Source organism: Pithys albifrons, chromosome 15 (assembly GCF_047495875.1).
Source record: "Pithys albifrons albifrons isolate INPA30051 chromosome 15, PitAlb_v1, whole genome shotgun sequence".
In the NCBI taxonomy this organism is placed as follows: Eukaryota; Metazoa; Chordata; class Aves; order Passeriformes; family Thamnophilidae; genus Pithys; species Pithys albifrons.
Genome location: NC_092472.1, coordinates 4,096,487 through 4,112,861, shown reverse-complemented (window position 1 = coordinate 4,112,861; position 16,375 = coordinate 4,096,487). Strand labels below are relative to the sequence as shown.

Below are 16,375 nucleotides of genomic sequence, written 5' to 3'. Positions count from 1 at the left end.
AAGAATTCCTGGTTCTTTTGGATATTGCTAAACTTTTCACCCAGGTGTGCCAGCAGAGAGGAAAATCTGGCTGCAGAGGCTAAAGGGCCCATGGACACCTAGGGATTCATTCTGGCTGTGGATGAAGAGTTTGATGTGTTCTGTTCTTACTAATGCAGGGACAGCCAGACAGAGACACCTGTCACCTGTGACTCTGTAGGTACCTGTACCACAGGACCAGGAGCCACCTAACAGCTACACCCAGGAGTTTTTCTATGGACACAGAAATTTGAAGACCTTGGTGTGAAAAGCATGTTAGTAATAGGATTTAATGACTCATCAGCATAGAAATAATTCTCTCTCTTCTCATCTACCAGGTCATTTCTCTTTTTCATGTAACAATTGCAGACAATCGCTGTCCTCTCAGTTCAATGCCATTAATTCTCCTTCAATCTAAATTACAATTGCTGCTACAATTAAGTGTTGCTTTAATGTCCCTCACTTATATTGTGCAGCCTCTATAAGGCTTTCTTCTCACAGGTTAGTTAAAGCCTAAACAACATGATCTCCTAATGCTGATCCCTCAGCCAATTCCCTGTGTGTGGATGGAGGAGCGTGCCCAGAGACTCGCTGAGATCAGTGACATTTCATACCAACAAAAGGCATCTAGACAGGCTTAAGTCAGCACATCTTAGGTCAGGACATCTTTTTCTTCTCAGATATGTACCTTTCAACTATTTTAATCTGAGTGAGTGAGCAGCTGTTTGCTCTGACATCTCTCTTTCCTGCTGCTGGTAGGTTTTTTATTTTGATGACTATGGGAAAGTCACCTCTCCTGCTGTCCCACAACCGACCTGTGATAAATAGGACGCAACTTTTGAGTTTCCCTGTGAGACTTTGCCCACCCTTACTGGGTGTGGGGTTACTATGCCTCAGTGTCTCAGGGCCCCCATCCGTGCTGGGTTATTGTCCATCACTGCTGGCAGCCAACTGCCTGCTCAACCCTCACCACCACAGCACAGAAAAGCCACACTGCCTCAGATCTGCTTGCAGTGTGAGCCTTGCTCGAAAACAGACCATCAGGGCGGCTCAGACTAACACAGGCTCAGCCTGAAGGCAGGCTCAGAGAGCTGACACAGCCAGGTGCCACAGCTCTGCTCACAAGTGGCACCTTGCTGGCTCAGGGCGATGGTGTCTGTTTGCACTTTGCATCCATTTTCTGGGATAAGTGGCTGTTTGAGAATGCTTCACCTTTTTATCTTCTGGAGTGTTTCAACACATTTCCAAGCTAAAATGTAAAGTTATAAGCTGACAGGAACCAACTGCTGACTTGAATCACTTGCTTGAATTCTGCTGTTGCAGATTCCTACCAAAAGCAAACTATTCATCCAAACAAGGGCTGAGTTGGGACTGACTGGGGGTGTCTCGGAGCCCAATAATACAATTGCTAATGAGTTCCTCTATACCAATCTGTCAGCAAACAGCAACAGTGTGAGCATGACATCTCCAGATTTAACATTTCCACTTCATTTTCAAGCAGTGGGGTATATACCCAGAAGGGCTGGCAGTGGGCACCTGATCATAGGGTTGTAACACCAATATAGAGAAATGTCACATGCAAGAAAACCTATCCAAATACACCTGATTTTCATCTTAATGATGGCAGTGGTCTAGCAGGTGTTTTGGGCAATCAAAGAAAAACAAACCTCCAGAGCTACCTGTCAAACAGACAAAGGCAGGCTGAATTTATGGAGAACATGGGGAGTTTTACCTGGGCAAAGTCTGAATAAAGAGATAGGAAGCTGCTCCCAAAAGAAAGGTACACAACATCTGGCATGATGCTGGGATGCTGCACCACCTTCATCTGTGGCCCAAATTCTTTTCAGAACAGCATCTTCAATTTAGCTCACTGCAGACTCTCCCTCAGCCCTGGGATATACCTGCTTACAGTCAGTGTAATTTTCATTATTTATATTAAAGAATCAGAAGGTTCCAATCTAGATTTGCAAACCTGAAATACCCCAAATACATTTAAAACACCACCAATGTAGGTGTCCTTATTTACTGTTTAAGTATCTGTCAAATGCTGGCAGTGTTCTCATATCATGAATCAGGACAGAGCTATTTTATTTCCTGTGGAAATGCCTGAACCTCATTTAATCTGTTTCAGCTTTTGACCTGTCAGAACCCATATGAGATGAAGCACTGAGTGAATTATAGAGCAACAGCAACTTCTACTGTGCCCTAATTATTGATTAAAATAGAAGATAAGCATTTGCTTGGTCCACACTCCAGTGAAATTCCTTCAGTATCCAGAAAATCAGCAAGTTCAGTGCATGATTTTCTGCAGTGCTGCTGCTACTTATGTTATCCAACTGTGACCTGAAAGTGAAAACAGCTATAAACACATATGAATCATCTTATTCCATGAATTTTATCCAAGTTCAGGCAGGTAGCCTGGATTGTTAAGCTGTTTCTACCTTATTGTGCTGTGGTTAAAGCAGAGTTGAAGTAGGAAATGTACGTGTTGGTTTTAAAGCTCGTGTTGTTCCTTTAACACGTGAATAAAACTGAAACAAATCTCAGTCCCATAAAAAGCTGGATTCTGCAGGCTGGGGGTAAAAAAAAACCCCACACTGTTTACTCCCACAATGAATGCTGTGACAAGGCATTTTCCTGACATAAAACTCATTTCCCCCCAGGTTTTGCAGCATGGTAGCAATAATGTTTAAGCCTGTTGGACACCACATTATGAAACATGACACAGATCAGCTTCACCAGGTAAGCAACCCAGTGGTGTTTGCAGCCAGGGGCCCTGACTCCAAGGGCTTCCAAGTGGGAAGGAAACCCTTCTGCATCAGGTGAAAGGTCAAACCAGAACATTCTGGCTTGTCATTTTAAAAAGGGCTTACTTGGATGTTGGAGTCTAGGAGGATAAATCAATGGAGGTCTCAACTTCAGAAGCCAATTTGGAACAAAAGGCAATGTAAAAACTTCGAGCTGTCCCAAGGGCCTCACAAAGTCCATTTGCATTTGTCTGTGTGCTCCGTGGAAGGGAGTCTAATTCGAGCACTTGCCAGCTATTAACACGTGCTAATGAGACTCCTGCTATTGCCAGATCAGGATGGGAACTGCAGGATTCCTCACAGAGCGGTGGGAGAGGGGTACTGGCAATCAAGGCATCATCCTGAAGAGGCATTTCTCCTCTGGTTCCCACTAATTAAAACCTCTTTTTTGACTCTTTTTGAAAAGCTTCTCTTTAAATCCACCATTTGTAGTGGTCCAAGTGGTCAGTGTGGAGGCAGGATGGGCCACAGGAGGGGCACAGGATGGGGCACAGCCAGGATCACCATGGCAAATTTCCTGCATGGAAACTGTTCCTCCTTTCAGGTCAGTCCTTACCCAGACCAGGATCCCACAGATGCTGGGACACTGTCTGCACAGGGAGCTGGAGAAATTATCCACCTGGACCAAAATGAGCTAATGATGTCTATAACTGAGACCTACAGGTTCTGGAAACTGGGAAGCACTAAATGCAAAGGCTCTAGTGCATTTACACCTGCTGAATACATTAAAGGATTAGTCACCATAGTGAGACAGAATCCCATATGGAGGGCTGTCCAATCCCCTAGGAGAGACAGGAACATCTCCATGTCCAGGAGAGATGGAGAAATCCCTGAGATGCCCAGTTGGCAGGTTTGGCCTGTATCCTGCTTGGCACTGAGAAGTGGGAAGCCCTAAGGCAGTGGTAGACACCAATGTAACCTCTGGGCCACAGATTGTGAAGTGATTTCATTGCACTCACATCCTCACTGTGATTTCCTCCTTTGGTACAAGATTTACCCCCTCCAAGAGCACCAGGAAAACGCACATCTCCTCCCTGCCCAGCACAGTGTCTCGGGACAGCAGTTCTGGCAGGCACAGCTCCACACACAGCTCGTCTCACACAGCACACCCACCACATAACCCTGGGCCTCACTTGCATTTTGCCTGAAAAGAGCAAGCAGCATTCAGTTCAATCAGAAATGAAAGCAGAACCCATTCTAACAAATGGGGAGACAACAAGAGCCCCGGTCCTCTGCTTGGACACGGTCACAGCTCCTCTTAGGGCCAAGCAGAGCTGGGAGCGCACAAGACAGGGAGAGGGCTCTTGGAGAACAGAAGAACCTGCTTTAAGGACATGACACAGAGCTACAAGGACGAGGGAAAGAGAGAAGTAGAAAGAGACATACTGGAGAAGCTGACCATTGCGAAATGCTGACACCGGTCTCCTGTGAATTCGATCGGACACCTACCGGAAGAAAGAAAACCAGAAAAGAGAGAAACAAGATAGCAAAATGACACCCAAACAGACTGAACTGAGGCCCCTTCAGGTCCCTTCCATGGCTCCTGTCCGTCTGCTCTCAGCCTTCACCCTTACCTGCAGCCCTAAGCCCTAGCCCAAAGCTGACACCAACAGCCATCCCTGACTAGACCACTCTACATCCACCGCTGTGCCCAGGAGGTTTTAAGTAGTGTGGTGCATTTTTTGTCTTCAAACATACTTTGCTTAGGATCTGGCATGTACAATCGCAAAGGCAGTTTCTCCAAACATCTCTGTCCGAAGAATCCGTTTGGACATCTGGAGGGGAAAAGGGGAGAAATCACAGAACATGTCTGGCACAGTTCTTGAGGTCAGAAATAAAAAGTGCATTGTGATGAATGGAAAAAATAAAGGCTTTACATGTGTGTTTACTCTTTGCTTTGCTTTAACCAGGCACAGTATTCCAGCTCTGGTTTTGGCCTGAGTCTTCATGCAGGCAGCCAAACCCTCCTGCTCTGTCCTGCTCTGCCTGCATCCTTCCTTCTCACCTGCTAGAAGCACCGGCTGGCAGGAAGATCGAGATGGGCTGGATGCTACTTTCAGAGACTCCATGGAGCTGCTATCTAGACAAGATATGGCAAGAGGCACCACAGAGCTGTGAGTGGCTGCTCAGGCGACAGCGAGCATTGGGTGTGGAAAGTGTGACCCCCAGAAGTACCCACGGGGTGCTCCAGGGAAGCAGGTTATGTGGTGGTTAGAGAGAAAGCATGTGCAGAGTCTCTGTGTTAACAGAGAGAAAGAGACAGAGGAAAAAGGTGAGCCAAAGAGGTGTCACAAGCTGTCCAACTGCGAGATTCTCTCAGGGTATCCCAACCAATGTCACTTGATGGGTCAGGATGTGCCAGCTCATAGGCACCAGTTGCACACTTGAATGATGCTGCAGTGCCAGGGAAAGTGCCCTGCAGATGAAGGCCACCGGGCAGAGGCAGCAGCCCATGAGTATCTCCCCAACTGAGCCAGGTTTTGGGAGCACAGGGACATGGGCAGGGGCCATGAGGGTGCAGCAGCATCAGCACCCTCTGTGTTGTGTGACCCACCATTTCCAGGTGAACCTGGGATGCAATGGGAGCCCAGCCTTGGGTGGTCAAACATTTCTTCCCCAGGCACTTGTCTGCTCCCTCACTTCACATCTTTCCTTCTGAACAACTTGGATAGTTCCACAAAGTATCCCCATCTTTCTTGAAGTCCCATCTCTCACCTGTCTGTCCCACAACTCACTCCCTTCTCAACCAGGCTCTCCCTCCTCTGAGCTTAAGATCTTTATAGCATCCTAGCATCTGTTTTCCAACTTCCCCAGGTAAGTGGGGCTTCAGGCTCTGCACCTTGTACTCATGCCTTGGTCTCAGCTGTCACCCACAAGACCTCGCTGTCCCTCAGTGCCCTGCAACTGGTCATCAGAGAAGGGACTGAAAGACACCTCACCAATGAGCACATGAATCAGAGGCCCAGTCTGATGTCTGTGGCTCAGCTCTCGGACAATCCACTGTGAAGCACTGCAAGAGGCCAGAGTAGTCTTGGCACAGTGTCAGGCAACTGGTCACAATCTATCCATGTGGTGGAGTGGAGTAGGGCAGGTCCAGGTCCGGGTCCAGGTTCAGGTTCAGGTTCAGGTTCAGGCTCCATGCAGAAAACCTTGATTTTTAACAGTTGTCCTTCATGATGGACATACACTGTTCTGGGTCAGGAAAAGGGAGGGCACACTGGGGGTTCTCAAAGCCGCACCAGCTGCACAGACCAGGGGTACACCAGACTGCTGGTCAGGCCTGCAAGGATACAGACTCCCAAATGGGAGAGGTGAGATGCAGTTGAAGTCTGGCAAGGACTTGAGCAGGCATCAGGTGGTTGAGCACAAGGCAGGACAAGGTGTCAAGATCTGCCAGCTGTGGTGATGGATATGGCTGGTGCCATTCACCCAGTGCATGGGTGGCTGATCCTGCCTGGAGACCTGCATTAACACTCCCAGGGGGAAGGCTGGGGCACTTGCTGACACTAAATACATCACTGCCCCAGGATCCTAAAGGAGACATTCCACCCTTGGGACAACCTGCTGGTACTCCAGAGGCATCCTAAGCCTCAGTGCTGGATGCCCACAGGGGAACTGCAGATACCCCCCTGAATCCAGCACAATCCAAGGAGATATAGCCAGCTAAAGGCTGCATGATCTCTCCATCCCATCTACTGTCCTCCTCCACCTCAACATCTGTCCAAATCTGTCCATCTTTCATCTAAAGAATGGATTTCCCTGTTGTCCAAGGCAGGGTGTCCCATATCCAGGGGACATTTCACCTGCTGTGCCTCTCACAGAAGAAAGCTTGGGAAGGCTCTGAATGCTTGACCTGGCTTTGGCACTTGATTTCTTGCTTGATTTCACAGCAGTTTTGGTAGACCTGCACTGTGCAAAAAAAACCCAGTACACCCTCACTGCCCGTGACCAAATCTGGTTTCTGTGCTACACAGCATCTGGTTTTTGGGACCTGTACTCACACCTCCATGTGGGAGTGTGCTGGGCAAGCTTGAGGGCATGGCTCAGCATGAGACAGCACTGAGCTGCCTAGTCAGACACCTCAGTTTCTCACTATCCAAGTCACTTCTGAAACTGGAAATTTGGCAGCCTGGTCAGGCAAGTATCTTTGAAAAGTTTCCTCTCTTCTCTCATTCTTGGACATTCATCTTGGAGCAGAGAAAAGGGAGACATACCAGCAATGTCATTTTAGCACCAGAGCCCAACCAGCTCCGAGGGAAAGCCCAGCCCACTGGGTGACCATCAGACATGAGGCCTGTTGACTTTCCCCGTGATGAAGCAGAGGAAGAGGGTCCTGGGAGCTGAAGTGAAGAAGATGCCCCGTTGGCAATCAAAGAGCACAGACCTGAGGCAGGTTGGGTGACACATACTCACAAGGACAGCCCTAGGGAAGCAGGATTTTGGAGAAACCTTTAAGAGCTTTCACTGGGGTTTGATGAAGGCATCCAAAATAGAACGTGTCTTCCCAATCCTTTTTGAAGTTTACTCATCACCACTGACAGAGTGAGGAACTTATTCACAGTCTTCAAAGGAATCCAGTTTAGCTTGCAATGTGCCTCCCATTCGTCTGGGATCTGAGATTTCATGTATGTTGTGAGCACTCTGGAGGGCCTCAAGGGTGCTGCTGAATGAAGCAAATCTCCCACCCACCCCCACAAGGGGTGCTTTGCCTGAAAGAAGCTAAAACTGTCTCAAGGTGCTAAAACTTACTCATCTGCAAAGGGTCAGCCAAGGCTGGAACTTCATTGTGACCCAGGCTGTGTGTCATTAAGGAAAGACTGAAAGTAAGGTGAAAAGGGGCAGAAGGAAATAAAACCCAGAGAAAGAAATTGGTGAGACACAAAAAAAGCAAAACAGAAAGGTGTCAAACAAGCTTTGATGCCATGACAGCTACCATATAGCCCAGCTTCAGATCTCTGCAGACAGCAGAGCGTGGGAGGGGAGAAGAGCTTTCTAGACAGAAGGCAGTAGATAACTGTCTTCTCTGTGTCTAGGACAGCTCAGGCTTTTCATCTTTAGTTACTAGTGAATCAGCACTGGGAAAAGTGACGGAAAAAAAGCCCTCATGAACAGGAGCACCTTCTGTCACCTCCCAAACTGGTGTACAAACTGTAGAGTCACATGTGCCGCTGTGGCATACCTGGGTTCTGTTTCCTCACAAACAAGGCTGCAGGCAGAAACAGCGGCCAGGAGACCTTTGGAACCACACAGTGCTTTTGGTTACTTTCTTTTTAGTTGTCTTTTACTTCTAGGTTGGAGAAGATGATTTATTATGTATCACTGTGGCTCCAGATGTGACTTCTAGGAAAGAAATTTCCAGCATGCAATGGCACATGAGTCTCCAAGTCTGGACAGGAGGAGCGATGAAGACCATCCCTTCTGCACATGGTAAGGGCTTCTGGGCAGCTCTTCCTCAGTGAGGGATATACTAAAGTTAAGGCTCACCAAGGTCAAGAGCCATGAGATGGTCTTGGATCATGGTTTCCTTCTTCCTGCACATTTGACCCAGGTCAAGAGGTTTTGGCTGGCTGTCCCAGAAAAACAGAGTCTCTCCTTGTTTGGAAAGCTCTTGCAGGGTCTACACATGGTGGACTATTCCTGCAAATATCAGGTTTGGACTTTGTGGTCCCTTCACTGCTGTCACAGAGGTCTCTCCTCAAAGGCCAAGGGAAGAGGACAAAGATGTGTCTGTAGGAACAGTCCTGGGCAAGTAAAAGGCTGCACCAACCTCTTGCAGACAGCACCTTGTCCCCTCTCTAGCCTGAGTGGAGAACCCCAAAACTGCCCCTGCTTAACTCCATCCCTCTGTGCCTAATTGCCACATCTGAAACTTACTTGCCAATGCCATTGATAAAACTGGTCAGGGATTTTTCTGTCCAGATTCTGTTTTGTGTTGTTGCTGGAAAATATCCAATTCTTTCAACTTTGACCTTAAGATCTCAAACACATCCACAAAGTTCTGGTCGTGGGTTCAGGGTGAATTGCAGTGAGATATTGATATGGTAACAAAAATGCAGTAAGATGATTAGCCAAATAAAGCATCTCAAAAAGAAGAAACCAAAATGGTTTGAATGACCCATTTCTATATTGTTTGCAGAGCACTTATTTCAGAAAACTGAGAAATGTTGACATTTTACCCTCTATCAGGGCTGAGCAATAATTATTGTTAATTATTATTTGCTACTGTTAATTGATAGCATCATTATCATAATGTTCCTGCTGGAAGCAAAACTTTTACTGTCCAGCTGTTGATCTAAATATTGCAAGGGTTGGCACATTTCCTTTGCTCCCCTAGATCTTAATTAAAATATGCCAAATTCAGCAGGTCTCATAAGCAATCCATGTTATAGAATATGAATGAGCAGGTGCTTCAAAATAACGGGATAAGGAGAAGCTGTAGCAGAAGGACACAATGCACTGATGTAAAAAAAATGGAAAAAATGTTTCAAGCATGTTGCTTTTTTGTGCAAAGGGCTGAAAAAGAAGACAGTTCTGTCATTGTCCCCTGACCAGTCCCAGATGATCAGGCTCTGGAGAGCCACAAAAGGCTGGACTCCACAAAATCACTGATGGGAAGAAAAGAAAGCAACCAGACTGAATGCAGAGGCCTTATCCAGAGCAGCTAATCAAGGCATGTTTGCAGCACAGTGGAGTCCAAACCTCAGGGACATCCACTGCTGGGCTCAGTGAAGGCAACAGCGCCTTGCACTTGCAGGATCAGCTTCCACACTCTGCTGGGGCTCAAGGGTCTGATACAGCTACACGTGCATTAAAAAGGACACACTGAACAGGATGCACAGGCGGCCCATTTGAAGCTGAAAAGGTACCTGATCTCACCACCCAAGACAAACAGCATGCAAAGCCCAGGGAACGAGTCCTGGCTGGTTCAGGAGATTTGGAACAGGATGTGGAGATTTTCACCCCTAGCTCAACACTGTGGGCTCTTCACTTCCGAGGACATTGCAACACCTCCCCACAGAACTGCTCGTATGTCCGTGGCAAAGTGACATCCCTGTGGTTGTGCAATGAGCACCAAATGCCACTGGGAGGGGTGGCACAGCTCTGGGCACCGCAAGGGAGCTGAGCAAGCAGTGCTGCCACAGAGGTTCTGCCTGATGTTCACCCCTTTGGATGGAGCTCTGGGAAAACACTCCAAAGCCAGCAGCATGGCTAACCCTTCTGAGTGATCTTTCCCTTTCTTGGGAAAATCTGCAGGAAACAGCATACATGGAGGAGGTGAGCATGTGATTTTGAAAATTGCTGGCTAGGATACATCAGCTAGCTTAGAAATGAACTGATCTTTTCTCTTTTGCTTTGTTTTGATTTCATTCTCTCCTTTTTGCCCGAGGTGCTCCAGGCCTCTGACCTCACTCCTGCATGTAGTGCAGTGCTGTCACCTCAAACCCAGAAAGTCTGTTTATCTGTCAGCATTTGTAAATCCTTCAGCTTGACTCCTGGTCCAACATGATGATGGGGATGTTGCTCTGTAGGACTTTTAAGTCTTCTGATCCCATGTAAGATTCTGGCTCAGGGTACCAGTCACTTCTGATCACGCACAAGAGTCCTGAAGAGCATCTAAGTGGAATGAGGAGACTTGGCTTTCTTTGTTTGACTGAGAAGACCCCAACTGTACCTAATGTGTGCCAAGACCTAACTGAGAAGGGCATTTCTGCTGTGATACACACACTAGCACAGCCCCATGGCCATGGCATCAGAAATTAAAGATTAAAGCAGCCTCCCACTACCCTAAGTTGTACCAAGAACCCAGTGAGCTCCAGGATGGAGGCACATCCAAGACCAGAGGCTGCCAGACGGCCCAACACTGTGTTCAACTGGGCACAACAAACCAGTCACCACTGTCCTGTGTCCCAGACCAGCTCAAGGCACTGAGACATGTTTGTGTGCATCCCTTCTGCAGGCACTGGAATTTGCTCTACTCAATATCTCCTCTCCTCTACAGTTATGGTGTAAACCCAGTCCAACTCAAAAGGCCTCTCTGAGCAAAATGGTCTGGGAAAGGGTCAAGAAATTCTTCCTGTCAAGAGCCTGGAGCTGTTTCATTTACAAGAGCTGTTGAGTCAGTTCTGTATGTGTGTGGCTCAGTCATTTCCCAGGTGAAAATTCGTAGAATATCTGAGGCAGATCCCACTTCTCTCATCCAGCTTCCAGGTGGTCTGTTTGCAGAGTCAGGGTAACAGCACAGATTGTTTCGTTTTCAGGTTTCCTTTGACACCAGCATGTGCAGAATTTACTTCAAATTCAGGACAAAATTATGCAAGCACATAATCCAAAAAAGACACAATTTCTGGAACAGCTCCAAGTCCATTCTGGGCTGTTCTATGGTGAAGAAAAGGAAGACCATTGTCCAAGGCCTAGCTGAAGTGTATTGAAAAGGGAGGGAGGAGGTGGGATTACAAGCAAATACTTTTTCCCTGAGAATTTAAAAGACCAGGAGGAACACGTTTCTGGGAAGCCAGTTATAAAATAATAATAAAAGGCCAGCTGCCAATTTAGTTGATATCTGTAACAAATCAAGCATGAACCACTTCAGGAGAAGAAATTATTTGAGAACTCAGCTGCTCTTTTTGCTCCAGACTGCCAGGGGGGACATCTACAGGAAGGATCTGCTGTGCTTCTGGACTGCAAACAATGGAATCCACTCCAGGAAGGTAATCACACAATGGTGCCACGTAGTGAAAAAGGACACTAAAATTCGGATAGTTGGCAATGGAAAGACTGGTAACATCACAGGGGTGCTGGGGAGCTGGAATCCCCTTAGCACTTACTGAAGGAGGGCTGAAAACTGCCACGGCGGGCCAGAAGACCCCCCAAGGCCCTGTTGACTCTAATCAGAAGAGCAAAGTGGAAATAGCCCATGGACACACATGTTGTTCCTGGATGAAGATGCTCATGTGGCTCTTGTTTTATCTCTAAGGCCTTTGAAGAGGTTGTGAGCAGAGCAACCTGCCAATCTCATGCCTCAGAGGCACAGTGATGTTGGAGGACCAAGGCCAGTGTTACAGAGCTCAGAAATGCAGGTCGAAGCTGCATCTTTGCCTCCTCTGCTTTCTTCTCTCAGGCTGTATCATGCCATCTTCCACAAACCACAGGTCTTCTGTCTTGGTGCAACAAGGAAGCTGTAGAATACTGTTTATCCATAAGAAGCCTTCCTCAGGAATCATCCATGTCTTTGGGAGAGCCTTTTTGTGGGAAACACTGTCCAGCTCAAATGCTTCTGGATTCCTCAGTAACTGTTGTCCTCTGGAATCCAGAAACTCTAAAATTACGCTGCTTCAAAAGCCAGGATTTCTCATCCTCATTCTGTGATTTAATGATAAAAACACCCAAGGAGAATGAACATCCAGGTATCTCCTCAAGCAGTAAGATGAGTAATGACTGTGTCAAGTAGAAGGCACTTGGGTCCCCTGGGTTTGTGTGAACACAGAACAGCCTTTTCTGGCAGATGAGCAGTGACAGTGCAGATCTTCACAGCACCTCTTTTTGTCTAATTCTCTCCTGCCCTGCCATACACACCTGTTCAATGGCCATCTGGTTTTAGCAATTGGTATCTGGGAACCCATCAGAAAAAGAAATCATTTTTCCATCTCCAAGTGAGGAATTCAGGCTTTCAAATAATATGAAATAATTAGGTCTGTTTTGTGTGGCACATAAAATCTTAATGGAATCCATCACTGAGCTTTCCCTCTGTTCATCAGCCATCAGATGCCTGGTTGGAAGGCAGGCTGTTCCCTCAAGAGACTGGAATTACTTTGGTTAAAACAGTCTATCTGCTGAAGACACTTGGTAGCTCCCACACCTATCCTTTGGTAGGGAAAACTGATTCTTATATATGTGTGATAGTTTTGATCCAGGCCTTCCCTAGTAACCAGTGGTAACTAGGGAAAGGATCATTTCCCAGGTATCCCACACTTGTTTTCCTCTTCCACATAACAAGGGAGTATAATTAAGAGAAAGATAGGAAGTTTCTCTCTTCTTCTTCTGGTGAGGCTTGGGAGCAGAGAGTCCAGGTGTCAGTCTCTTATCAGAGCCACGCAGGGGATCATGAGAGGGAGAAGATGAGAGGGAGCTGGTTTTCTTTTGAGAGTTGTTGGTGAGATTGTATTTTGCAAGTTTTTTAGGGGTCTTTGACTGTATTTGTCTGTTTTGTTTCTGTTTTGTCCCTCCTTTGTCCCTGTTTCCCCTTCCCTTTTCTTTTTCCCCTGGGAGCTCCTGATTGTGTGTACAAAATGTATATGTAGTTGTAAATGTTAGAAAGTATATATATTCTGATTTAATTCTGTTTCTTTCATGTTCTCGGTTTCTTTTCATTTTTTTTCCTTGTCCTTTTCCCTTTGCTTGGAAGAGCAGCAAAAGGAGGGGGAAAACAGTTTGGGCTTGGCAGGGGGGCCGGGTCAAACCAAGACAATATGGCAGAAGTTCAGGTAACTTATAATTAGAAATAGATCTGATCTGCAAAGTCTTGATCTGGATTCAAGGTCTTTCCAACAGAAATAGCCTTGAAATCTGTGCTTTTGGCATGATCATGATGCTTACAGGTAGAGATATTGATTCATACACTCCTCCAGGCTTCAAGCCCTTCCCAGAATGGAATGATTGGAACTGCTGGGGCTTCCTGGGGCTACAGCTACACCAGAATAGTGGCTGTGGCTTTAATTCATCATATGGGGCTTCCCCCATGTTTCCTATGGAGAACTCTGGCAAGATAAGCCTACAGAGCTGCCAATAAACCAATGGCAGAGACAACTACCCTGAAGCATCATAGGGCTGCTGTGTCCAAGGGCTGCTCCCACCCCACACATGTGGGAAACATGAGGACTGCAGCTGCTGGTCTCTGTCCTACCCTGCTCTTCCCATGTCCAAAGGGGCGAGTCTGGGAGAACTGGAATATGGTGTTCATCCCCTGTCTTTTCACCACAGCTGCCTCTCCACTGGAGGAGAAGGGAAAGGGAGGAGTTGTATTCATTGTGATCCAGTCCATGAGCCTTCCAGGATGATGGTTCTGTTCAGGTGTGTCCTTCAAGGCCTGAGGAGCTGAGGTGTCTAGTGAGCATCACATCACTCAGTGGCAGTGGTACTGGGCTGACATCCACACATGTCAGCTGTGTGTCTCCATGGAGAGGTCTCTAGGCCACACAGGTAGCAAATGGTCAGCTCTGGGCTTCTCCAAGCTGGGCACAGGATGCCTCAGTCACCAGGTGAGCTCAGAAGGTGACTCCATCTGCTCAGTGAATGCACACCCAGGGCACCACCTCATGCTCACTCTTGCAGGAGCCCAGGGGCAGGCACAGGTGTTCTCTGGGTACCTGTATGTCCAGAACTGGCAATCAGCCTGCACTGGTTATTCACAGTCACTATTAGGCCTGTGGTGGGGGGAGGAGTGAGATGCTTTGGGGCTTTCTCGCTGTGAACCAGAGGTGAAAATGTGCCACGTCCCATTCCACATCCCTCAGACTATGCAGTCCCTCTTCAACCTCCTCAAGAAATTTCATTTTAAGCATAACTTAATATGTGTTTCTGTTTCTTATTGCAGGTTTAAAGGGGAAAAATAAACAACCTGCAGTGGCCACAAAGCAGCACAGGGGGGTGAAGAGCTGTGTGCTAAACCTGGGCCCGTGAGATACAGATAGGAAAGGTCAAAGGCAGGTCCCAGCAAGGGACCCCCTCCAGTCATGGAGGAGGAGGTGGCTCTGACTGGGAAAGCCTCCCTGCTTGGAGGGCAGCACATGCCAGCTCAGGGAGAGCAAAAGGGACCCAACTTTCCCTAAAGCTGCAGAGAAGAGAGATAAAAATGGGAAAAGAAACAGCCAGGACAAACATATCCTTAAAGGAAGAAAATTCAGGAAAAGTCAACAGTGACACACACACAAAGGAAGGAAAATACAAATCCTCACCCCCCACCCCCACCCCTCTAGTGTCCCTTTCTAAACCTGCACAGCTCAAACTGCAATTGCCAGGAGGATTTCAGAGCTCCCCTTCCTCTGGCAGTCTCACAAAGGTCTCCTCTCCCTCAGCCAAGTAATTTCCATATTGACACAAGAACTCCACTCACTTACTTGCACGACAGCTGATTAATCCCCTCGATGTAGTAGCACACCCCACCATTGACACAATAGGACTTGGCTGTTTCGTTGCATTTTCTAGCATGCCCAGACCAGGAGGAAAGAGTTGTGGTTACTGCAGGGGAAAACAAAAACACACACAAAAAGGATATATTGTTATTTCCTTTGTTGGGCAATTCTGTTTCCTTAGATGGTTTTCAAGTAGTTTGTTCACCAAAGCAAAAACCCCAAAGTGACAAACCTCAGCCTGAGCCTTCAGACTCACCTTCACCTCTGCAGGTCTTTGGGCTGCAACCTGACCTTTCCTTTCCCAGCAAAAGGGGCCAAACGAGTGAAAAGTTGAAGGCACATCCCCCTCTAAGAGGCCAGCATTACAGGACAGGATCATGTCACTGGCAAGATGTAAGGAAAAGTGTCCCTTTCCCACCTCTCCTTGTCCTCCCCTTATGCTCAGAAGCTGTAACAGCAGGCAAGGAGGAGGTCAAGAAAAAGATGTGCTGAGAGTCAGAGACTCCTGGTGACCTGCTGCTGAGGCCTCAGTACATCACAACACTGGACTGAGATCCAGAGATACTGAAGAGAACATGGCTCTGCTCCATATCATTGGGAGGGAGTAAGTTTTCAGAGCCAGAAGCAAGGGCCATCCTTGTCCCAGGAGCAGGTGTAACAGAAGAAAGATTAGCTCCACCTCTCCCTCCCTTTTTCTGAGTGTTTCTCTGTCCTCTCTCAATGGCAGAAGCCCAGCAGTAGAAGTTCTGCTGGGAACAACCCATCAGAAGTTCAGCTGTAGAAGTCAGTCAGCCCCACTTCATGCTAAGAGAGAGGCAGCCAGCATGACTCAAGTTCCCTGGGACACAGGTGCTTTTCCGAATCCAAAATTTTTCTTTCTGGAGAAAAGCTTTCCAGCCATGTAAGCTACAATAAACCCCCTGAAGGTTTTCTGCAGAATTTCTCCATAATTCCTGTCTCTGAATGATTCAGACAAACTTACAGCCCAAAGACAGAGGCTTCTAGGAAGGAGAAAACCTTTGGTTAGAGCAACTGAAATGGGTTATAAAAGCTGAGCATCTTTGGGGAATGCAGACCCATCTTCACATAACTCAGGGAAAGGCTGAGTATGCAAAAGCATTAACTTTTAACAACTGAATATTTAACCTCATTAAAGATAGTACCCTTTTTCTGGACTACCCACCTTGCCCAGACCCTCACACAGTTACAGCTCCAGCAGTGTTGCATATACCTACTTTCCAGCACTCTTTATGCTGTAGTCAAGGTTTCTGAGGAGATACTCTCTTCCATCCTGCTTTCCAAAGCATGAATGAACCTTATGGAGAGGTTAGTGACTTCTGACCCATTGCTGAGACTGAGCTCTGCGTTGTCACAGGATTTGAGGAAGAAGGCTTGAACCAGAGCCCCAGGCAGGAGCTAGTC

At 47.2% G+C, this 16,375-nt stretch overlaps 1 protein-coding gene across 2 annotated transcripts in view; it reads right to left on the bottom strand.

Moving 5' to 3' along the window:
- The window catches only part of NRG2 (neuregulin 2), a 165,372-nt gene that overhangs the window by 18,701 nt on the left and 130,296 nt on the right, over positions 1 to 16,375 (bottom strand). For both annotated transcript variants that reach the window (XM_071570275.1, XM_071570276.1), the window contains 2 exons: positions 14,939 to 15,059; positions 4,212 to 4,270 (listed from right to left, as the gene is read on the bottom strand). In XM_071570275.1, the coding sequence (XP_071426376.1) occupies positions 4,212 to 4,270; positions 14,939 to 15,059 (180 nt within the window). The remainder of the gene's footprint in view (positions 1 to 4,211; positions 4,271 to 14,938; positions 15,060 to 16,375) is intronic.